General features: G+C 38.7%; 1 protein-coding gene and 1 long non-coding RNA gene across 3 annotated transcripts; both read left to right on the forward strand.

Moving 5' to 3' along the window:
- Positions 1 to 575: 575 nt before the first annotated feature.
- Positions 576 to 4649, forward strand: LOC107281359 (uncharacterized). The gene is made up of 3 exons (XR_010742139.1): positions 576 to 694; positions 3415 to 4276; positions 4375 to 4649. It is a non-coding gene; the product is annotated as an uncharacterized lncRNA (long non-coding RNA).
- Positions 4650 to 11284: 6635 nt separating this feature from the next.
- LOC4341105 (alpha-glucan water dikinase, chloroplastic) lies at positions 11285 to 22381 on the forward strand. 2 transcript variants are annotated; one of them, XR_010742184.1, is made up of 33 exons: positions 11285 to 11509; positions 11595 to 11636; positions 11753 to 11862; positions 12004 to 12082; positions 12161 to 12252; positions 12335 to 12509; positions 12808 to 13035; positions 13114 to 13449; positions 13526 to 13633; positions 13732 to 13830; positions 13909 to 14043; positions 14643 to 14734; positions 14817 to 14951; positions 15189 to 15351; positions 15440 to 15529; positions 15615 to 15800; positions 16747 to 16809; positions 16886 to 16948; positions 17030 to 17089; positions 17305 to 17457; positions 17577 to 17660; positions 18481 to 18657; positions 18732 to 18838; positions 18905 to 19118; positions 19205 to 19308; positions 19973 to 20108; positions 20238 to 20363; positions 20542 to 20621; positions 20729 to 20839; positions 21015 to 21113; positions 21414 to 21680; positions 21754 to 21869; positions 21951 to 22381. XR_010742184.1 is itself a non-coding variant. In XM_015787980.3 (32 exons), the coding sequence occupies exons 1-32, from the start codon at positions 11291 to 11293 to the stop codon at positions 22153 to 22155; spliced, it is 4374 nt and encodes a 1457-aa protein (XP_015643466.1). In that variant the 5' UTR covers positions 11285 to 11290; the 3' UTR covers positions 22156 to 22381. The 2 variants fall into 2 exon arrangements, 1 of the variants encoding a protein (XP_015643466.1); XM_015787980.3 differs by lacking the exon at positions 20542 to 20621.
- The last annotated feature ends 274 nt before the right edge of the window (positions 22382 to 22655 follow it).

Genomic DNA, 22655 nt, shown 5'->3' on the forward strand with positions numbered 1-22655 from the left:
CCATGTGAAAGAACGGCCCAGAGTAGACAACTCGCTATCAAGAAGCGAACGCAACGACGGAAAATTCCAAACGGAAAGCTCAGCCAAAATACATGTTTGTTTGTTCTTTTCCCAGGACTTCTAGCTAAATTGCTGGATTGTTGTCTCTGGAAAAAAAAAAGAGCTATCGCCGTAGGGTCGAGGATTATCTATTTTATCAGTTATAAATTAAAATATTTGGGAGATAAACAGAACAGGTAGCTTGGAACAAGTGGTCCCAACAATGCTGAAGAAAGTTTCTCTGAAACATATTTTTCTGAGGGGAGAGAATATATAGAGGTATACTTCGTCTTATAAAAACCTACTCTTGTACTGATATAACACTGTTGGTTGATTTTATCGACTTGTGCCGATAAGGGTTAGAAGGGGATCTAAACCACCGGTTTCCTTATCCTAACAAGAAACAAACTAAAAGATAAATTCGTTTTTTTATGTGATCGGTACAGAAAACGAATTCTAAACTATTTGAGATAACCCCCGAGCCCCACCAGTGTCGCCTATATAAATAAAGAGAAGGAAGGAGGCAGATGACGACCGAACTCTCTCTCTCTAATCTCAAACCCTAAATTAATCGCCCGATCGATCTAGACACTGGAAGGGGTTCGTGAGGCATCTCTAGAAGAAGAAAGAAGAACAGCAATGGCTTCAAACACAGGTCAGTACATCAATTATTTTTCCGCATAAGTAAGAGGTGATTGTTTGTAGACTAAAGCCTAAGATCCTGTAATTAGAACTCCAATATTGTGGTATCAGAGCTGATCTTTAGTCCACTCAATCCCTAATAATCACATCATCCCTATGATTAGAAGCCATCCTTAAAAAGTTCAAGATTGGTTCGGCATGAACAATTTTGAATTAGATTAGATTAATTTCTTTAAGTCTTGGTTGCATATTAAGCCATGTTATACTGATTGGTCTCGACCAACAGTAGAAGAAGCAAAGTTATTGAAGAATTTAATTTCGTTGCTTAGCAGTAGAATTTAAGAGAAGAATGAGGATTGGGATAAACGAGATTGAAATTCCCAAATTCTCACACTAAGAATTCCCAGACCGAAGCTATGGTTTCGGCCAGATATTAGAGGGGAGGATAGGTCAAGTCAGAACGAAAATCCCCAATTAACTATTTTAATCTACTCGGCCTATTGCAAGGTTAATTAATCTACTGTTCTTGCATGATTAAGTTTTTCATCATGAATAAGCTTCGGCTAGCAGTGGATTAAGAAGAAAATTGGGAAGACGGGATAAACTAGATTGAAACTCCCAAATTTTTCCCCAACTATTTAGCTCAGAAAAGAGGAGTTTGGGATAAACAAGATTGAAATTCCCAAAATCCACACCTCAGAAACCCTAATTCGAAGAAATCCCCAAAATTCGAAGAACCCTAATTTCGGTTCTAAGAACCCTAAGTCACAAAGTCTGAATTAAATCCAAGAAGAAAATTAGGCTCGGGTTCGGTGACTTGCCGGATTTTGAAGCCCCCTAAACCGGAAGCAGCGTCGCTGCCACTTCACATCCTTGCGGCCGCGTCGGTCTTCCCGTACGCGCGCCGTCTTGGAGTGTACCTCCACCGTCCCTCGCTGGGGACGGGAAGCTCCAGCTTGGCGGCTGCCTTCGGGCTCCACCCCTCCCCCCTCCCCCCCCCCCCCCGCGCCGACGAGCTCTGGCCGCGTCGACGTTCGCCGTCGCCTGCGCGCCGCCTCGCCGGACCGCCGACGCCGTGGCACACGGCCTGGCGCCGCCCTCGAGCGCGCCCCCCAGCCGGCCGAGATGGAGCCGCTGCGGCGCTCGCCGCCGCACGCGCGTGCCACCTCGCCGGACCGTCATCGCCATCGCCGCTGCTCGCTCACTCGCCCGGGTGAGAGAGTCGTCAAAGAGAGGGAAGAGATTAGGGTTAGGGTTTAAAAACCCTTTTCCCCCACGCCGCCTAGCTGTTTGATCGGCACGGGACCGATCCAAACCGTCTATCAGATCGGATGGCTGAGATCGGCCCCGCGTCGGGCCGTCGCCGTCATGGGCCGCGCCGATCTGGGCCACGTACGCCTAAGCGCCGCGCGCGCACATAAAAATGGACCGGCCTTTCAATAAGAGTGGGCCTTTTATTTTAATTTATTATTGAGCCTGTGAAGTTAATTTTCTCAGAATTTATTTAGCCCGTTTTTTATGGGCCGGCTTAGGAAGTGATGGGCCGCATTATTATATTTAAGCCCACCATTTAATGTTTTATTTATTTCCAGAAATTCATTTATGAGCTTTCTTAGCTATTTTAAAATTTCTGGAAAATTATGGTCAATTATTTGATCACTTAGAAAATTATTTCTAGCTAAATGGAACCAACGGGAAATTTGGCTAGAAAGAAATTAATGATATGATATTATATTTGACCAACGTTAATATAATTTCATGTCAATATTTATTAAGATTATTATTTCCTTAAGCCATTTAATTTATTTCTAGTTGAATGGAAATTTAACTAGAAAGTATTTATGATTTCATGTCAACATCATTATGATGGTCATTTCCTTAGTATATTAATTATTTATAGTCGAATGGAACCAACGAGAAATTCGACTAGAAAGCATTAAGATGTGAAGTTATATTCAACCCACTTTATTATAATTGCGTGTCAATTATAATTTTTTATTCCTTAGTTATTTTCTACCAAACGGTGATATAATTGAGGAATTAATTTTAAGATTATTCATAATTATTTATGACCAATGGTGCTTTGACTATGAAATTCTAAGTTTATTTTGCATATGAAGCCAATGTAAATTAACTTTATGCAATTGGCAATGCTTATTATTTAAGATCAGTTGCAATACTAGGTAATTTAATTCTAGATTAATGGAACCAACAGGAAGTTTATCTAGAAAGATGATTTCATTAAGATTATTATTTCCTTAATTATTTCTGCCGAACGGTGATGTAATTAAGGAAACATCTAAGTATCGTCAATCATTATTTTCATTTTCTTTGTCATTTTGGCCTTTACGGTGATATGACTTAGAATTTTACTTATGCCATTAGTGCATTAATTCCTCTGTCACTCATGCCTTACGGTGATATGATCAATGATCTCTAATTTTTTACTAAGCTTAATTCCTTTACCATTTCTGCCCAACGGTGATATGGCTAAGGATTTTAATTTCATGTCATTTACTAATGGCATTATGCCTTATATCATATTTACCTACTTTTGGTAATTTGATTTAGGATATTAATTTTCAGTAATTCATTATTCTCTGCCATTTCATAATCCTTTCTACCCTATGGTGTTTGATTATGAAAATTAAGATTCATTTGTATGTGATTAATTAAGACAATGGAAATTAATTGCATGCATTACTAATGTTTAATTAATAATTAATTTTTCAGCATTAGGACAGCTTAAGGCTATTCAGCTTCTTGATGGATCAAATTATGTTGAATGGAGAAATAATGTGCTTATTAACTTAGCCATGTTGGATTATGACTTAGCCATAAGAGAGGATCCTCCCGAGGAACCTCAACCGGCTGAAGAACTCAATATAATTGGGGAAGAATATGATAATCTCATATGGGCCTACAATAAGAAGTTAGCCAACTGGGAGAAGTCCAACAGAATGTGCTTAACTTATGTCAAGGGTGCCATCTCTCCAGAAGTTATTGGAGGAATCATTGACTCTAATGACATTAAAACGTATCTGGCAAACATTGAAGAAAGTTTTGAATTTGCACCTGAGACTTATGCCAATACGCTTGTAAATGAGATGATCACTAGTCATTACGATGGCAAAAGTGGTATAAGGAAGCACATCCTTGAGATGACTCATATGGCAAATCAACTCAGATCCATGGATATGAAAATATCTGATGGATTTTTAGTGCACATCATCATGAGATCTCTTGGTCCTAACTATGATCCATTCAAAATAAAATATAACACTCAAAAAGAGGAGTGGACCATACAAGAATTGATCTTACACTCTGTGGAAGAGGAAGAGCGCCAGAAAGCTGAAAAGCAGAAGATTAAAGACCGGCTCAACCTCACTAATGCCTTTGATAAAGGCAAAAAAGGTCTATCAAGGGGAATCCTCTAATAAGAATAGCGAGCCAGAGGGTGAGCAGAAGCAAGAAGGGATCAAGGCCTCCACTTTAGCTGTTCCTTTAAGTACAAGTCCCTACTGCCACTTCTGTGCATCATATGGACATTGGCAGAGAAATTGCACACGCTTCACAGCGTGGTTAGTCAAGAAAGGTATAAATGAAATTAAATAAATCCCTTGTGATGATTTTTCCCTTAATACTTAGTGAGTTTGACTCAATGCCGCTGTGCATGTTTCTAACTCATTACAGGAAACTCGCACCGTCCAAACGGTAGCAAAGAAGGGAGTGAACACTCAGAGTAACTGATGGAGTGAAGATGAAAGTGAAGGGTTGTTGGAGACCTCACACTTAGTTTCTCCAGCAGTTGCAATAATGTCTCATTTGTTCACTCTATTAAGAGAAACTTTACTAGTTTAATTATTTAAAGTCATGTGAGAAACGGGTCATGTCCGTTATTTTTCCAAATAGAACATGATATATTAAGTGTGATAATAAAGTGATTGGTCTTGTCCTTGTGCACGACAGTCATATTTGTTCTTTTGGATGATCATGTGACTATTATAATAATTGCCTGTAAGGATAAAAGATGAGACGTCATTGAAATTGTGACATTGTAATTGATGTCACATTTCTAGGGGAGGTTAGAACGTCTCATAAGTTGGAGATATTCTTTCCCTTGGATTGATTTTAGTGATGTTATTTAAGCTTTAAGGGAAGATTCACTAAGTTAAGATTTTAGCCAATAAATTACTTTTGGCTATGTTTACCCATAAGGCTATGTTTACTCATAAGCAACCTCCGATTTCCTTAAAGAAATTTAAGATACTGATGCTGAAATCAAATGAAGTTATGAGATCGGATTATGGTGGTAAACACTAAATAAAGCTTGTTCACCCGATGAATACATTAAAATAAGCGTTTATCCAAATGGTTTTCGAACCATAAATTGAGATTGATGAACAAAATAAGACATTAATGTGTTTGTCTAAATGGTTTTTCGAACCATGTAATAAAGAATTTAGTAGAAGTTTCTAAATGAGTCAAAAAATAGGCCATTTAAGTGGGTTAATAAAATTAAGCCTGGCTCTAATGGAAATTTCGAACAATTCAAGTGAGGTGGACAGCTGCATGAAAATTAAAGGTGGGAATTTCATTCACCGGTACTCTATACTAATGACATTTTATTGTCAAGCAATCCATATTGCTGTTAGAAACTAAGGAAATTTTTCCATGAATTATTTTGGTGTGAAGGAGTACTTGGGTTTATATTAGTAAGTCATACATTGATATAAATTAAAGAAATAATTTGAGAGAATTCAGTTAAAGTTAGTCAAGCTGAGATTAAATTTTAAAGTTGGACTCAGCTGACAAAAGCTTGAGATTAGCTCAAATCTGGATGCATACAGATTTGGCATATATTTTACTGGGAATCTTGGCAGTATTTAATTAAATCCAGACTAGACCACTGGTATTAAGAATGTTTTGTATTATCTGCAAAACAATTTTAAGTAACATGCTCATATTTCTAAAGTCCAATGATCTCATAAGTTTAGAGACATTTGAACAATTATTTTGTGACATGTGTGGATATTTATAAAGATTATTAAGTTAACTAAGATTAAGCTATGTCCACACATAGGGGAGCAATAACCATGGAAAAGCTCCAAAATAATCTCTTACTATATAGTCGACGATGCAGTTAGATTTTAAAGCATGTTATGATTAATGTTAAGAATATTTCCCAGAACTAAGAGTGGTGAATAGCGCTCATAAACCACTCAAAAGGTGTAAACCACCCAAAATATATTGTGTTATGAGTTGTGCACTAATTAAACACAGTTTTCTATTCTAATAGCAACATGTTGTGTGTTTTCTGCCTAACATATTGATATGGTTGTGAAAGATATGTCCCAGGATCGAATTATTAAGCTAAGTATTTGCTAATGGATCCATACTCTAAAGGCTCATAAAATTAAGATTAATTAAGATTATGTTATGGCCAGTACATATGTAAACTAGAGCCTTACTAAGATCCTGGATGAGGGGGACTAATTTTTTTTCAATCAACACCCACTAAGTTAAGCTTGAGTTTATTTAAGTACTATAGTGAGCTATAGGTCTTGTTGTCTCAGTGACGCATAATGTTGTTGAAGACACATTGCCTTGGGTAGCTATTTTATTTAATAGACTCGTAAGTAAGTCTCAAAAATCAAGGGGAGAATGTTGGTTGATTTTATCGACTTGTGTCGATAAGGGTTAGGAGAGGATCTAAACCACCGGTTTCCTTATCCTAACAAGAAACAAAGTAAAAGATAAATTCGTTTTTTGTGTGATCGGTACTGAAAACGAATTCTAAACTATTTGAGATAACCCCCGAGCCCCACCAGTGTCGCCTATATAAAGAAAGAGAAGGAAGGAGGCAGATGACGACCGAACTCTCTCTCTCTAATCTCAAACCCTAAATTAATCGCCCGATCGATCTAGACACTTGAAGGGGTTCGTGAGGCATCTCTAGAAGAAGAAAGAAGAACAGCAATGGCTTCAAACATAGATCAGTACATCAATTATTTTTCCGCATAAGTAAGAGGTGATTGTTTGTAGACTAAAGCCTAAGATAACTCCAACAAACACATCCTATTAAAACGTATTTTTTAAAACTTGCGGTAGAATTAAGTCTATGTATATTTGCTGTGATCTGCCTTGACGTTACGAAGTTACATAATTTGTTAAGTCGATCACGTCTTCGATTATAAGTAGCAAATTAAACCAGAATGTGTTCTTAGCATATGCCAAGAACCAGTAGCACATCTGGTTAATTTGCCAGAGCATTTATGCGTATGCGTATATCGACACATTTGTTGCTAAAGGTGTGTGAGCGTTGCCTGTGTTGGATACTTGGATCAGTCTGGTTAATTTGCCAGAGCATTTAAGCGTATGCGTATATCGACACATTTGCTAAAGAAGGTGTGCGAGTGTTGCCTGTGATGGATACTTGGATCAGGCCGTGTTTAGTTCCAAAATAATTCTTCAAACTTTCAAATTTTTCATCACATCGTTCCAATTTTAACCAAACTTTCAATTTTAAATTTTAATGTGAACTAAACACAGCCTCAACACAGCCTCAGCATAGGATTTAGACGACCCTTGGTTAGTAGAGTAGGAACGTCTGACGGTCTGAGCGATATATTTGTTCAGAGTGAACTGTTTATTATCACGGTTTTCATGCTCAAATCTTCACCATCTCTCCGTTCTTTTCTTCTTTAGGACGGGATAAGAATGTGGATGCCTTGCTGTCTTTCTGGCTTTATATATTTGTCTCTTCAACGTAACTCTTCAAGTCAATCACACTCTGAACTCTAATAAAGTGCCTTTACATCAGTTGGCAACCGTGTACACTAATCCTTCACACTTAATTGATTGCTCCACAAGGAATTGGGTAGTCGATCTTACCAGTAGATTGAATCGTGACAAAGAGATCAGTACTACTCCACATACGGATATGGCCGAAATTTCACATATATATATATATGTATATTTCAGGCTCTTAGATGCTATGCTCAAAATTATCTGAGCTGAAGAGAATTCTGAGTCTGCATATTCAGCATACAAGTCCCAGTACTGCTTCAGTAGCAATAATTGATCAGGTACGCCAGAACTCCCTCTATCTACAGATATACAACGTTTGTCCTAAAATATAAAAAGTTTTAGAGCTGGACACGGTTATTAAAAATATAGGTAAAATTAAATAGGTAGATGTTGTAATTGGTTAAGAAGTGGAGGTAGGTGGAAAAATTGAATGGTGGAGGGTTGGGAAGGGAATGTTGATGGAGAAGTTGTCATATTTTGAGACAAATCCTAAATGCTAAAATTTGTTATATTTTGAGACGGAAGGAGTAGCAATTATTCAGGACAACCTAGTATTATGAACCTGACTTAGGTTAAGGGTGTATAATTCAGTACTAGTTTACTATATTTTAGGATGGAGGACGCACGTGTATGGCTATTTTCTTTAAAAATGATTCACTGCAATATCAGTCCCTCTCAATGGGAAAAAAGTTTTCTCCCAAAACCATTTAATCCTACTTATATTGCAGCCATGAAGGTTATTTTGCACATCAGCAGGTGATATTTTCGTCATTTTTTCTCTGTTATTCTAGTACTATGTTTTGTCATTTTAGTACGCATCGGGAACATCGACCGCAAATGATGACCCCAACGGGCAGACGTGAACGGTCCATCAATTTTGTTTGTTTATCATATGAATGAGGGAAGCCGCGCTCACTGTAGCTATTTTTATAGAGAAAATTGGAACCATGTCATTATAATTTTCTAAAATTTAAGATATGCCATCCTGACCTATATGTCATTGACTCATGTGGGTTCTACATGTCATTGAGATACCGATAGCATATCTTAAACTTTACAAAATTCTAATGGCATGGTTCCAATTTACCCATTTTTATATGGGCTTCCAAAATTGGATCCACCGCTACACGTTTGGCTGTCCCAACCTGCCCCAGCTAGTGCAGTAGTATTTGTGAGTAGATCGACTTTTATTTTACAGAACAAAAGAGTAAACATTTGCTCTGTTTGTTTCAAAAAAAAAACATTTACTTTGTTAAGATGATGGGTCTTCCAAGTTTCAGATTGCACACGCTTGCTCATTTGATAACCATTTTGACTGTAATTTGTTTTTGAAAACAAGAAAGTTGACATGATTTTCACATGTATACTCCTAATTTCTTCTGAGAACAATAAACCTGATAGAATTAGCTAGTAGTAGTACAAATGCAGCCTTTAACGGTTCCACGCGCTCGGCACGTGTCGCTCTAATACTCTCCTCTCCATGCACCCATAAGCAGCAGTGTTAGCCTGTACTCCATCTCACTGTCAGTCACATGATGGAATCAACGCGCTGTCCTCTCATTCGCGCTCAAGATCCCAATCAGGACACCTCAGCCTCAGCCGCTTGGATCTCGTGACACTTTTGTTTTGCCTTCTGTTCGCCTTAAAATGAGTAATGTTCAACTACTCCCTCTGTATCAAAATAAAATAACTTAGATCACCAGACTAAAACTTTTAAATCCCTATCACATCGAATGTTTGGACACTAATTATAAATATTAAACGTAGACTATTAATAAAACCCATTCATAATCTTAGACTAATTCACGAGACGGATCTATTAAGCCTAATTAATCCATGATTAGTCTATGTAATGCTACAGTAAACATTCTCCAATTATGGATTAATTAGGCTTAAAAAATTGTCTCGTGAATTAGCTTTCATTTATGTAATTAGTTTTGTAAGTGGTCTATATTTAATATTCTAAATTAGTGTCTAAATACAGAGACTAAAGTTAAGTCCCTGGATCCAAACATCACCTGAAATCTACCCTCACATCCCATCCTAAATTAAAGCCCTGTTTGGGGGAGCTTCACCCAGTTGTAGCTTTTCCCAAAAGCTGCTTCTGCTAGAAGCTGCCCTAAACGGTCCACAGCTTCTGAGAATCTGCAGTTACAGATTCTGAAAATTGAACTAAGAAGTCAGAAGCTAGAGAAGCTAGGTTTCAGAGCTTTTCCAGATTCTCAGAAGCTGGCTACCAAACAGCTGCTTCTCAGAATCTAAAGCTCCCCAAACAGGCCCTAAGTTATTTTAGGATGGAGGGAGTACTTATTATATTTTAAAATACTAGCATAATGCTAGTATGTTACAACATTTTAGCGCCGAGATGCCGCGCTGGCAACTTTTTGCTTACCTGCACACCATGAAGCATCCACGCTGCATACACCATCCTTCCTGCTGTCGTTGTTGATGAAGATTGAGGAGGCCAAGCTCACCGCGGCACTGTCGAGGAAGCAAAGGCCGAGTTGCTCCGATCTCATCATGGTTAGTGCCCCTCGGATGCGGCGTCCCTAAGCTTGGCATGGTTGAAGTCAAGCGAAATATGACAACGGCGAGGCGCCGACGATGATGGAGACCGACCTAATGCATCCCGACGGCACGGCAGAGAGCGAGATGCACTTCTCATGCTTGCCGTCGCGATTTGCCTCACAACTTGTTTGGCAACTTAAGGAAAGATGATTGGAAGTTTAGATCAAGAAATTGATGGTGAGAATAACATGAGAATTTGGTTTTTAGTCCCATTTTCTTATTTTATAAAGGCGGTGGGAATTAACAGGGAGTTTAGTTGAAGACTAGATCTTAAATGAAATCAGATGGCTTAGATTTGTTTAGGTAATGTAAAGGAGGAATTTCCTGGCCAAGCCACCCCGGCCCAGCCCTGCTCCTCTTTTTCCTACTCCCGACTAGGGTTCGTTCGGTTGATGGATATTGAAATTAGGGGGGAGTGCAGGTGAGAGTTGCCCTGGGGGGCCATATCAGCGCTAGCGTAAATTGTGCTGAGATGCCTAAGCTCAGCGCCATTATGGCTAGCGCTGAGATCGAGGAGCCAGGGAAGCAAAGCTTCGAGCGGAGTGCCGAACCTCAGTGCTAGTGTAAATGGCGTTGAGATAGCTAAGCTCAACGTCATTACGGCTGACGCTGAGATCGCGGATCCAAAGTAGTCCAGGTGTAAGTTGCTAAGTGCTGAACCTAGTGCCAGAAAAAATGGCGCTAAGGTCTGCCATTCCAACGCCAAGTCATTTGGAGCTGAGGTCCTTGCCACGTAGGCCAGGGGAAGGCTGGGCCGCCTCCCTGGCAGGTGTTAGCGCCAAACACTCTAGCATTGAGCACACGGCTTATTTTTAGTTTAAGTTTTTTACGCGGGCTAATTTATAAATAAGTTTTTCAAAAGAGCCAATATTTCGTACTAACCAAACAAAATATTTAATAGTTTTATCCCTCTAAATTATTAATCCCTACTTAAAAGCTGCTCACAACCAAACACACCCTAGCGCGGTTACAGGGAGAGAAGAGGGGAAAATGAATGGCTGAGAGAGCGATGATAGATTGACCGGTGAAGAGAAAAAGGTGGACCCACTATATGAGATGGAGCGTCCGATATTTCTCGGTGCACCGGACGTTTTCGTTTTTTTAAGCGTTTTCGTTTTTGTTTATTTTCGATATAGGAAGGAGAGATATCCATCCGGATCCCGGAAGCCGAATCCATCCATCCATCCATCCCATACTGCCCTTACGATCGAGCTGTTTGATATTCGTGCAGATGAGCGGATTCTCCGCGGCAGCTGCTGCGGCCGAGCGGTGCGCGCTCGGCCTCGGCGTCCACGCGCGCCCCGCCTCGCCCTCGCCGGCGCTGCTCCCGCCGGCGGCTCTCCGCCGCGGCCGCCGCCTCCCCGCGGCCACCACCACCCTCGCCGTCTCCCGTCGGAGCCTCCTCGCCCCTCGCGCCATCGCCGCTTCCACCGGCCGCGCCTCCCCGGGCGTACGCGCTTTTTCTCGCTCTATCGTGCCCGCCACGTGTTCGACGGTGTGACTCACTCTCTCTCTATGCTTCTGTTTGTTTGCAGCTTGTCGGAAGGTTCACCCTGGATGCCAACTCCGAGCTTAAGGTGCTGCTGATCTACCATGCATTTTGTGGGGGGCGGGTTCACCTGGATCGACCAATTTGATGTGATTTTTGTTCGTTCTAATGGAGCATATGCTGCATAAATTTTTGCAAACACAGGTGACATTGAACCCAGCACCGCAGGGTTCGGTGGTGGAGATCAATCTAGAGGCAACTAACACCAGCGGCTCCCTGATACTGCATTGGGGCGCCCTTCGCCCGGATAGAGGGTGAGACTTATCTTCTGTCCCTGTTGATGACTAGTGCGTGCGTGCATGCCCAATATCAATATATGCTTCTGTGTTACATGTTTTGTATATTTTCGATTTAAGGCTTGGTAATCCCTAACAAAGCTTTTTGACTGTACTTAGAGAATGGCTCCTACCATCCCGGAAACCAGATGGCACGACAGTGTACAAGAACAGGGCTCTTAGGACGCCTTTTATAAAGGTCAGTCTTGCATGACGGATCTGTCTTGCAATGTAAGTGCACATGGTTAGTAATTTCTATTCCTGTCTCGAATTTCAGTCAGGTGATAACTCCACGCTGAAAATTGAGATAGATGATCCTGCAGTGCAAGCCATTGAGTTCCTCATATTTGATGAGGCACGGAATAATTGGTCAGTTCTTTTTGGGTTACCCATCCTACCCTGTTTCTTGGAATGCAGAAGATATCAAATAACAACACTCTACTTTGGACAGGTACAAAAACAATGGCCAGAATTTCCAAATTCAGCTACAAGCGAGCCAATATCAAGGGCAGGGTACATCTACTGCTACTTCTTCTACTGTGGTTCCAGAGGATCTTGTGCAGATACAATCATATCTTCGGTGGGAAAGAAAGGGAAAGCAGTCATATACACCTGAGCAAGAGAAGGCATGTCCTGTTTTTTAATATATGTCACGTTGACTTTTATTATAAACTTTGACCATTCGTTTTATTCAAAAGTTTTGTGCAAATCTTAAAAATATAAATATTGCTTAAGGTTTCTTAGTGATAAATCAAGCCACAACAAAAAAAAAGATATTTACTTCAATTTTTTAAATAAGATGAATGGTCAAACATGATGTAAAAATTCAATGGCGTCATATATTGAAAAACGGAGATAGTACTAGTTTTGGTTTGCCTTATACAACTCAATGGACTAACTCATTATTTATGTGGTTTTCTCTAGGAGGAGTATGAAGCAGCACGAACTGAGTTGATAGAGGAATTAAACAAGGGTGTTTCTTTGGAGAAGCTACGAGCGAAACTGACAAAGACACCTGAGGCAACTGATAGTAATGCTCCTGCATCTGAAAGCACTGTGACTACTAAAGTCCCAGAGGAACTTGTACAAGTCCAGGCTTACATAAGGTGGGAGAAAGCAGGCAAGCCAAATTATGCCCCAGAGAAGCAATTGGTACTACTCTAAATTATCAGCTCAACAAGCTTTTGCTAAGGTGACTCTTTATGAAGATTTATATTTTGTTTTCGCTAGGTCGAGTTTGAGGAAGCAAGGAAGGAACTGCAGTCTGAGTTGGATAAGGGGACCTCAGTTGAGCAGTTGAGGAACAAAATTTTGAAAGGGAACATTGAGACAAAAGTTTCCAAGCAGCTGAAGGACAAAAAATACTTTTCTGTGGAAAGAATTCAGCGGAAAAAACGAGATATTGTGCAACTACTTAAAAAACACAAGCCTACTGTTATGGAAGCGCAAGTAGAGACTCCTAAACAACCCACTGTTCTGGATCTCTTCACAAAGTCATTACAGGAGCAGGATAACTGTGAGGTTCTAAGCAGAAAGCTTTTCAAGTTCGGTGACAAGGAGATACTGGTTAGGATTCTTGACTGACATTTCATATTCACAAACCTTGCATCCACCAATCTAATCTGGCTTAACTGTTTTTAAGGGAATTACCACCGTTGCTCTAGGAAAAACCAAAGTTCACTTGGCAACAAACTATATGGAGCCACTTATACTTCACTGGGCGTTGTCAAAAGAGAATGGAGAGTGGCAGGTAAAAACAAACATGTTTGCAACTCCTAAAGCTATGAACTCATCATCTGAAATAGACAATGTGGGCCTGTACTGATGGGGTGCTTTGTAACTGTGAAGGCACCTCCCTCAAGCATATTGCCATCTGGTTCATCATTGCTAGACAAGGCATGTGAAACTTCATTCAGTGAATATGAATTGAATGGTCTGCATTGTCAGGTATGGATAATTTTATCAGCCTATTATTTTCCATTGTCTTTTACATTTCCTGTCATCTAAGTACTTCCCCATTTCCAGGTTGTTGAGATCGAGCTTGACGATGGTGGATACAAGCGGATGCCCTTTGTTCTCCGGTCTGGTGAAACATGGATGAAAAATAATGGCTCTGACTTTTACTTGGATTTCAGCACCAAAGTTGCAAAAAATACAAAGGCAATTGCTTCTGTCCACTTTTTGCATAGCAACCATGAAACTTTTTTCCCTTTGTTTTAAGGATAACTTTTTTTACGACATGTTTTAAGGATAAATTCCTCATATGCCACTGAATATTTGCTATATCCCTTATTTTCCACTCATTTCCTCACTGATATGTGTCAATTAGCGGCATGTAAGAGATGACTTAGGCCTTGTTCGGTTATGCCCGGATTCAATCCGGACCGGGAATGACAAGTATAATAAGAAATTTATATAGATACAATGAGAGACCGGGATTTATTCCAGGCTGGGAACTAATTTACTCATGATATGGACAATAAGAGACCGGGAATCAATCCACTAGTCAAGAGGTGTAGAACTAATCTGAATGTTTTGTTGTCCCTATCATGAGTAAATTGGTTCCCGATCTGGAATAAATCCCGGTCTCTTATTACATCTATCATAAATTTGTTACTATACTTCTCATTCCCGGCCCGGATTGAATCCAGATGTAACCAAACAAGGCCTTAAAAATTTTCAATGTCAAATAAGAATATCTAAATAATTGTGGTAAAAATCACTTACTAATAAACTGTTGAATATATTCGTAATTAAAGGATACTGGTGATGCTGGTAAAGGCACTGCTAAGGCCTTGCTTGAAAGAATAGCAGATCTAGAGGAAGATGCCCAACGATCTCTTATGCACAGGTCAGGTGACACAATATCTATTACTTGTATGACTTGTTCTGTGTGTTAAAAAAATCCCTGAACTACCTTTATTCCTCTACAGATTCAATATTGCAGCAGATCTAGTTGACCAAGCAAGAGATAATGGATTATTGGGTATTATTGGAATTTTTGTTTGGATTAGGTTCATGGCTACAAGGCAACTAATATGGAACAAGAACTACAATGTGAAGCCACGGTAGATACTTGTTTCATATTCTTCAGTGAATTTTCTCTCTGTGCAAAAAGAAATCAAATTAACTACATAAGTACTTTTTTCTTGTGATGGGAATAAAAACCTTCTAGTCCTAATAAAGCATAACAGGAAAAAAAATAGAATGCTGTTTAGCAGACTGAACCTATTCTATTTGCATATCACACAAACATGACTTTGTTGCATCTTCTTTAACATCCATAATGATCTACAACTATGCAGTGAGATAAGCAAAGCACAAGATAGGTTTACAGATGATCTTGAGAATATGTACAGAACTTACCCACAATATCAGGAGATCTTAAGAATGATAATGTCTGCTGTTGGTCGGGGAGGTGAAGGTGATGTTGGTCAACGCATTCGTGATGAGATATTAGTAATCCAGGTAAATTAATGTTCCTAGGTGAATATCAACTTGTTTGTTGATCAACTTGAACTATACAACAATAAATACTAGTTGGTTGGTATTGTAGAGAAATAATGACTGCAAAGGTGGAATGATGGAGGAGTGGCACCAGAAACTGCACAACAATACAAGCCCAGATGATGTAGTGATCTGCCAGGTAATTGACATGCAGATATTTAATGCCATACAGATTTCAGCATTGGGGTTTTGATATTTATGGACTTGTGTCTCTTCATGGGTAGGCCCTACTTGATTATATCAAGAGTGATTTTGATATTGGTGTTTACTGGGACACCTTGAAAAAAGATGGTATAACAAAAGAGCGTCTATTGAGCTATGATCGACCGATTCATTCAGAGCCAAATTTCAGGAGTGAACAGAAAGATGGCTTACTCCGTGACTTGGGCAATTATATGAGAAGCCTCAAGGTATGTCAAACATCTGGCGTAGATAATTGAGATATCTATGCAGTATCTTTACGATTTTACGTAAATTTTTGCTTTTGCAAAGGCCTTATTTTGCTTTGTAGTTAAGAAATATTACAAGATCTACCCTAAACAATATACTGCTAATCACATATGCTGAAAGGTGGCATTCTCTGGTAACAGTACATGTTATTATGTCCCATATGTGCTGAATAAGGGTCGAAAGATTAGGATAAAGGCTAGATTGCTCTCGTTGGTACTGAGCTTGTCCTGATATTAAGAGACTCTGGTCAAGCTAAACCTAACTTTATGTTTCTTTTTTGCTTAATTGATAATGTTTCGCTTTGGTCCGTTTTAGATGGAGGGTACCCTGATACAATCACTGCGAATGGTAACATGCTCCTTAAGAGTAAAATCTGCATAATTGACATCTCCAGTGAAATCCCATTTCTATTATTATTTTAGGGAATTGCGGCAGGAATAGAAATTTATCTCTTTGCCTTCATGTATGGGAATCTTAAGGAAATGAAACAAAAATATCACACTATAGTTTCTACGTTTCATATAGTTTACCAATCATTCTCTTGAATCGTCTCCATTATCCAGCACCCCTATTACTAGCATTGTTAATAAAAGGCAAGTGTTAACATCAAACTACTCCATCCAACCAAATTTACCAGGCGTACACATTCCAAGATTCAAACTTTGTAAGTTTGACCAATAATTAGGCTAATTATATATACATTTAGTGATATAAAAAGGTACCACTAGATTTGTATTTCATTCTAAGATTGCAAGATTCATTTGTATGTTTTGACCAACAATTAAATGGTGCCGCTAGATCTGTATTGCAAGTATATTGTCTTGGTCTTCTAATTAGAAAATTTGTCATTTTCATAATTATACTTTGATTCAATAGTATTGTACATTTCTACTTCTGTTTTCTTAGGCAGTGCATTCTGGTGCTGATCTTGAATCTGCTATAGCAACTTGCATGGGATACAAATCAGAGGTACCATTCTCATGTCTGTTATACTGTGAAAGTTTCATTTGGTTATATATGATGTAATTGTTTCTTTGGGATACAGGGTGAAGGTTTCATGGTTGGTGTTCAGATTAATCCAGTGAAGGGTTTGCCATCTGGATTTCCTGTAAAACATCCTTGCCTTCTTTTTTTTAAAAAAAACACATTTATCATAATTAAAAGCTCATAATATTCATTACTTCAACAGAAATTGCTTGAATTTGTACTTGACCATGTTGAGGATAAATCAGCAGAACCACTTCTTGAGGTGAGCAATACTAAACCCAGGCATGTTTGCAATATTTGGTGCCATGTCCACGGGTTTACCTCCGTTCCATTATCTAAAAAAATAAAGAAAAACAAAATTACAAGACAATACTTAGATTTCTTATAAATGACTGATAGCTGACCTGCCTAATCCATCTGGTCTTTGCAACTTCCATATGCATCCTTTGTTGCCAATGTTGAAATGCTACCTTGCAGGGGTTATTGGAGGCTCGAGCTGAACTACACCCTTTGCTCCTTGGCTCTCCTGAACGCATGAAGGATCTTATCTTTTTAGACATTGCTCTTGATTCTACTTTCAGGACAGCAGTTGAAAGATCATATGAGGAGCTCAATAATGTAGAACCAGAGGTTGGTTAACACAGGATGTTGCTATAGGTTACATTATGGCATGTGTTTGTCTCACATTGTATCTTGTCTTTTTGACGATTCAAATGTATTAAGTCATGTTCCTGTTTTATCTAATCCAGAAAATTATGTACTTCATCAGTCTTGTCCTTGAAAATCTTGCTTTATCCACCGACGACAATGAAGATATCCTATATTGCTTAAAGGTACAACTGTTCTGTTTTTTTCCATGTTATGTACACAATTGTTTAGAGAAATTTACCTTAGTTGTTCCATTTTCCTAATAAAAGATACGAATAGTGGCAGAGCACAACATAACTATTTATGTATATCAGACAGCTGCTGAGAATATTTGTCATATTGCTGTTCATCTGTGCTTGTTATCCTTTTTTCCATGTAGCAATTAGTTTGGCTGTTGTCCTGAGTTTTCTTTTTTCCTGAAATAATTAAAAAAAAAGAATGAATCGACTGTCTTCAGTATATAACTTTGACCATCAGTTTTGGTTTATAATTAGAAACATTTTTTAAAATAATATTATGAAAGTCACTGTTAATGATACTATGGAAGTATGGATATGGTACCGACGTTCTTGTTTTAGATGTTTTACTGGAATGTATGCAGTCATCAGTTTAATTTTCTAATCTCTTTTTCGCACAAAATTATTTGGATTTGTCATGTGGATGATACTACTAGATTTGCCATAAAAAACATTAATGTCGTTGTATGTTTAATAATTTTATTAAGTTATACAATCAAACAAATAATTGTTAAAGGTGCTTGTTGGTAATGGTGGCTGTCTGAAATGACAAAGTTAAAAGGAGCTGAAGTTGTAGCATTTTCATGTAGCCAATCTTCGCATTACAAAGATGCCTATGGTTGAGTGGCATATAATGCAAAAGTGTCTTTCTTTATGGACTGGAGTGATTATAACTAGTTTTTTAAAAGAAACTTTTTTATTTGAACTATTTGTGATTTATGCATTACAAACTTTTAAAATGCAAACTAACCTAGTATGTGTCATGAAGGGATGGAATCAAGCCTTGGAAATGGCTAAACAGAAAAACAACCAATGGGCTCTCTATGCTAAAGCATTTCTGGACAGAACCAGACTTGCCCTTGCAAGCAAGGGAGAACAATACTATAATTTGATGCAGCCCTCAGCTGAATATCTTGGCTCGTTACTTAACATTGACCAATGGGCAGTAAGTGCTTAGGAACTTCAGCTATTTTTCTATCCAGACACTTAGGAACTAGTCTTAAGTATCATTTTTGGCAGGTTAATATCTTTACAGAAGAAATTATTCGTGGTGGATCAGCTGCTACCCTGTCTGCTCTTCTGAATCGGATTGATCCTGTTCTTAGGAATGTTGCACAGCTTGGAAGGTAAACTGCAAATTCTTGATTATCATTGTATTCTTTACCTTGTGCCTGACATTTATTGCCTAACAGTTGGCAGGTTATAAGCCCAGTTGAAGTATCAGGTTACATTGTAGTGGTTGATGAATTGCTTGCTGTTCAAAACAAATCCTATGATAAACCAACTATCCTTGTGGCAAAGAGTGTCAAGGGAGAGGAAGAAATACCAGATGGAGTTGTTGGTGTTATTACACCTGATATGCCAGATGTTCTCTCCCATGTATCAGTCCGAGCAAGGAATTGCAAGGTTTTCCCAGTTCACAGTTATGTGCAATCTTTAATAAGATTCGTCTTTTTTATTGATGTAACATTGACTATCTTTTCTTTTTGAAGGTTTTATTTGCAACATGCTTTGATCCTAACACCTTGTCTGAACTCCAAGGACATGATGGGAAAGTGTTTTCCTTCAAACCTACTTCTGCAGATATCACCTATAGGTAATTCTTGTTATTGTTCTGTGAATTACATATATGATATATCTGATGATGTGTGAGCTATGCTACGGATTTCATCATGCTAGTAACTTATTTTTTTCAGAGGTTTCTTCTATGAGACTAGATCGTTTTTATTTAATACCTTAAGTTCCGGTTAGGGTGAGGATAATTAAATCTCTTGGGAACTACTGGTAGTTGTTTTTTGAAGGACAGTTTCAATACCATAACAATGGCCAGTAAGATTTGGTTTACAGGGTTAATAAAATCTTCGGTTATATAGGGCCTGTTTGGGTGAGCTTTTAGCTTCTGCAGCTTCTCCCAGAATCAGCAGCTCCCCTAAACAGTCTAGCTTTTGGTCCAGATTCTGAGAAGCTGTAGTTGTAGAATCCAGAAAATGAACTAGAAGCCAGAAGCTGGAAAACCTAGCTTTTCCAGATTCTCAGAAGCTGGCTACCAACCAACTACTTCTCCGAATCTTAAGCTCCCCCAAACAGGCCCATAGATAACCAGCAGCTTAAGTCCCTTTACTATCACCATGTGGTGATTTCAGTTAGTCAAGTCAACCAGTTTTTAATAGCTTAGTTTTTTAGTGTTTTTTTCTTGATAATGCACAGCTTTGCTTAATTGTCCATCAAATGTTTACATTCTAGTATCTACCATTTGATAGGGAGATTCCAGAGAGTGAACTGCAATCAGGTTCTCTAAATGCAGAAGCTGGCCAGGCAGTGCCATCTGTGTCATTAGTCAAGAAGAAGTTTCTTGGAAAATATGCAATATCAGCAGAAGAATTCTCTGAGGAAATGGTAAATAAAACAATTATACTCCGTTATATTAATCGACTTCTTTTTGAATTAAGACTTTGCCGCATTAGCTGTTGTTATTCTTTTTCCCATTACCTTTGACCTTGAGCTAGCTTCACTATTCATTGTCAGGTTGGGGCCAAGTCTCGCAACGTAGCATACCTCAAAGGAAAAGTACCCTCATGGGTTGGTGTCCCTACATCAGTTGCGATTCCATTTGGGACCTTTGAGAAGGTTTTGTCTGATGAAATCAATAAGGTTGGCAATTTTTTTGTGAACATTAAATACTGACAGGAGCTTGTGATTGTGTGATGAGCCTGTTTATTCTTCAAGATCAACATATACTTACAAAAATAAAAAACAAATGTACAGTTTGATATTCTCAACCAAAGTTCTTTTTATGTTTCTATCAAACGACATTTTCTGCATTCCACAGGTCTCTTTTGTATGCAAAACCCAGATAAGTTTCTAGCAGGCAATTATTTATTGATCCTTTAGTAGCATCTTCAGAAGCCGGTAGGTCTAGCTCATTGCATTACATCAACTAAATTAGCTGGTTTACAATGACACGTTGAATATGTAATGATTTTTGAGACAGTTGATTGTTTTTTCTTTATTGGCAGGAAGTCGCGCAAACCATACAAATGCTGAAGGGAAAACTTGCTCAAGATGATTTTAGTGCTCTAGGCGAAATACGGAAAACTGTTCTCAATTTAACTGCTCCTACTCAACTGGTAAGATATTATAGCGCAACATAAAGCTGATTAAGTATTCTCCATCTCCGCATATTTCAATAGAAAAAATAGAACATAAACTCTTGTTTGCATTTGTTCCAATCAAAAACCTAAATCTTTACTTTGTTTAAATTTTCTGTTTGGAAGAACAAGGCTTATTTCTTTTGTTTACCAGATCAAGGAACTGAAGGAGAAGATGCTAGGCTCTGGAATGCCCTGGCCTGGAGATGAAGGTGACCAACGTTGGGAGCAAGCATGGATGGCAATTAAAAAGGTCTGCTGTCCTACCATTCATACCGGAGATAGATCCAGACATATATCTCTCTTATTTCTTTCTTTTAGCTCTTTAGAATACGTTTTACCAGTTTAAATACTGGAATTGGACTTCTTTGCATATAACTTTAGCTTCTTTGCATAGAGTACATTTTCTCATAATATATTCATGGGATCATTTGACACCACAAATGGCACCTGGATTTGTTATGGGTAGGGAGAGTTATTAATCGTAAAATACGAATGTTAAAGAAGCCCTTTCTAAAAGTGGTCATCAGATATCTAACTTTATTGTATTTAGGTTTGGGCGTCAAAATGGAATGAAAGAGCATATTTTAGCACTCGTAAGGTGAAGCTTGATCATGACTACCTTTCCATGGCTGTACTTGTACAAGAAATTGTCAATGCAGACTATGCCTTTGTCATTCATACTACTAACCCATCATCGGGAGATTCGTCTGAGATATATGCTGAAGTGGTGAAAGGGCTTGGAGAAACACTTGTAGGAGCCTATCCTGGTCGCGCCATGAGCTTTGTATGTAAGAAAAACGACCTTGACTCTCCCAAGGTAAAAGATTTCTTATTACCACTTGAAATTGTATGTTAAGGTCTACCTGAGCTAAATGCATTCCATTTGATAGGTACTGGGTTTCCCAAGCAAGCCAATTGGTCTCTTCATAAAGAGATCAATCATCTTTCGTTCAGATTCCAACGGTGAGGATTTAGAAGGGTATGCTGGAGCAGGACTGTATGATAGGTTAGTGAAAGTCCATCATAATTTTTGTAGTTCGCTCAAGAATTTATTTGGCATTACAACTAAGCTGACTGCTTGTTTCAGTGTCCCTATGGATGAGGAAGATGAAGTCATACTCGACTACACCACCGACCCCCTCATTACAGATCAGGGATTCCAAAAATCTATCCTCTCGAGCATTGCACGGGCTGGTCATGCCATTGAGGAGCTTTATGGGTCCCCACAGGATGTTGAGGGTGCAGTGAAGGAAGGGAAGCTATACGTAGTACAGACAAGACCACAGATGTAATCTATATGTATATTTTATAGCCAAGTCAATCAGGCAATGTTGTAGAGTAAGATATACGGGCCGTGGGACATGTATAACACGTTACGCCCTTTTTTTTATTATTTGCTTTCATACTCACAATACACTAATTTATAGGGCTTATTTTATCGCCAATAAGTGTAATCTGACTATGATCATAAATAAGCCTCCTAGGCTACTGAAAACCATTAAAGGTTATTTTGATCAACTGGATTTTGCTTCTGCAATGATAATGTAAATATCAGTGGTCTGCTTGCTTTTGGTCCTATCCCTTTAAATAAAGCCAAGAAGTTGAAAAGTATCAGAAAGTTCTTATAAATATATGTTCTCTGAAATGGACAGCTACATGGAGATATCTGAAGCAAATATTTGAAGAGAGCTATCCCCAGTCGACTGTAACCAAATACTGAAAGACACAAATGGTGGGATTCTTCAGCCTCTGTACTTCCACTCAATATTATCGCATGCAGCTCAGGAATGGA

The sequence above is a fragment of the Oryza sativa genome, chromosome 6 (assembly GCF_034140825.1).
Source record: "Oryza sativa Japonica Group chromosome 6, ASM3414082v1".
In the NCBI taxonomy this organism is placed as follows: Eukaryota; Viridiplantae; Streptophyta; class Magnoliopsida; order Poales; family Poaceae; genus Oryza; species Oryza sativa.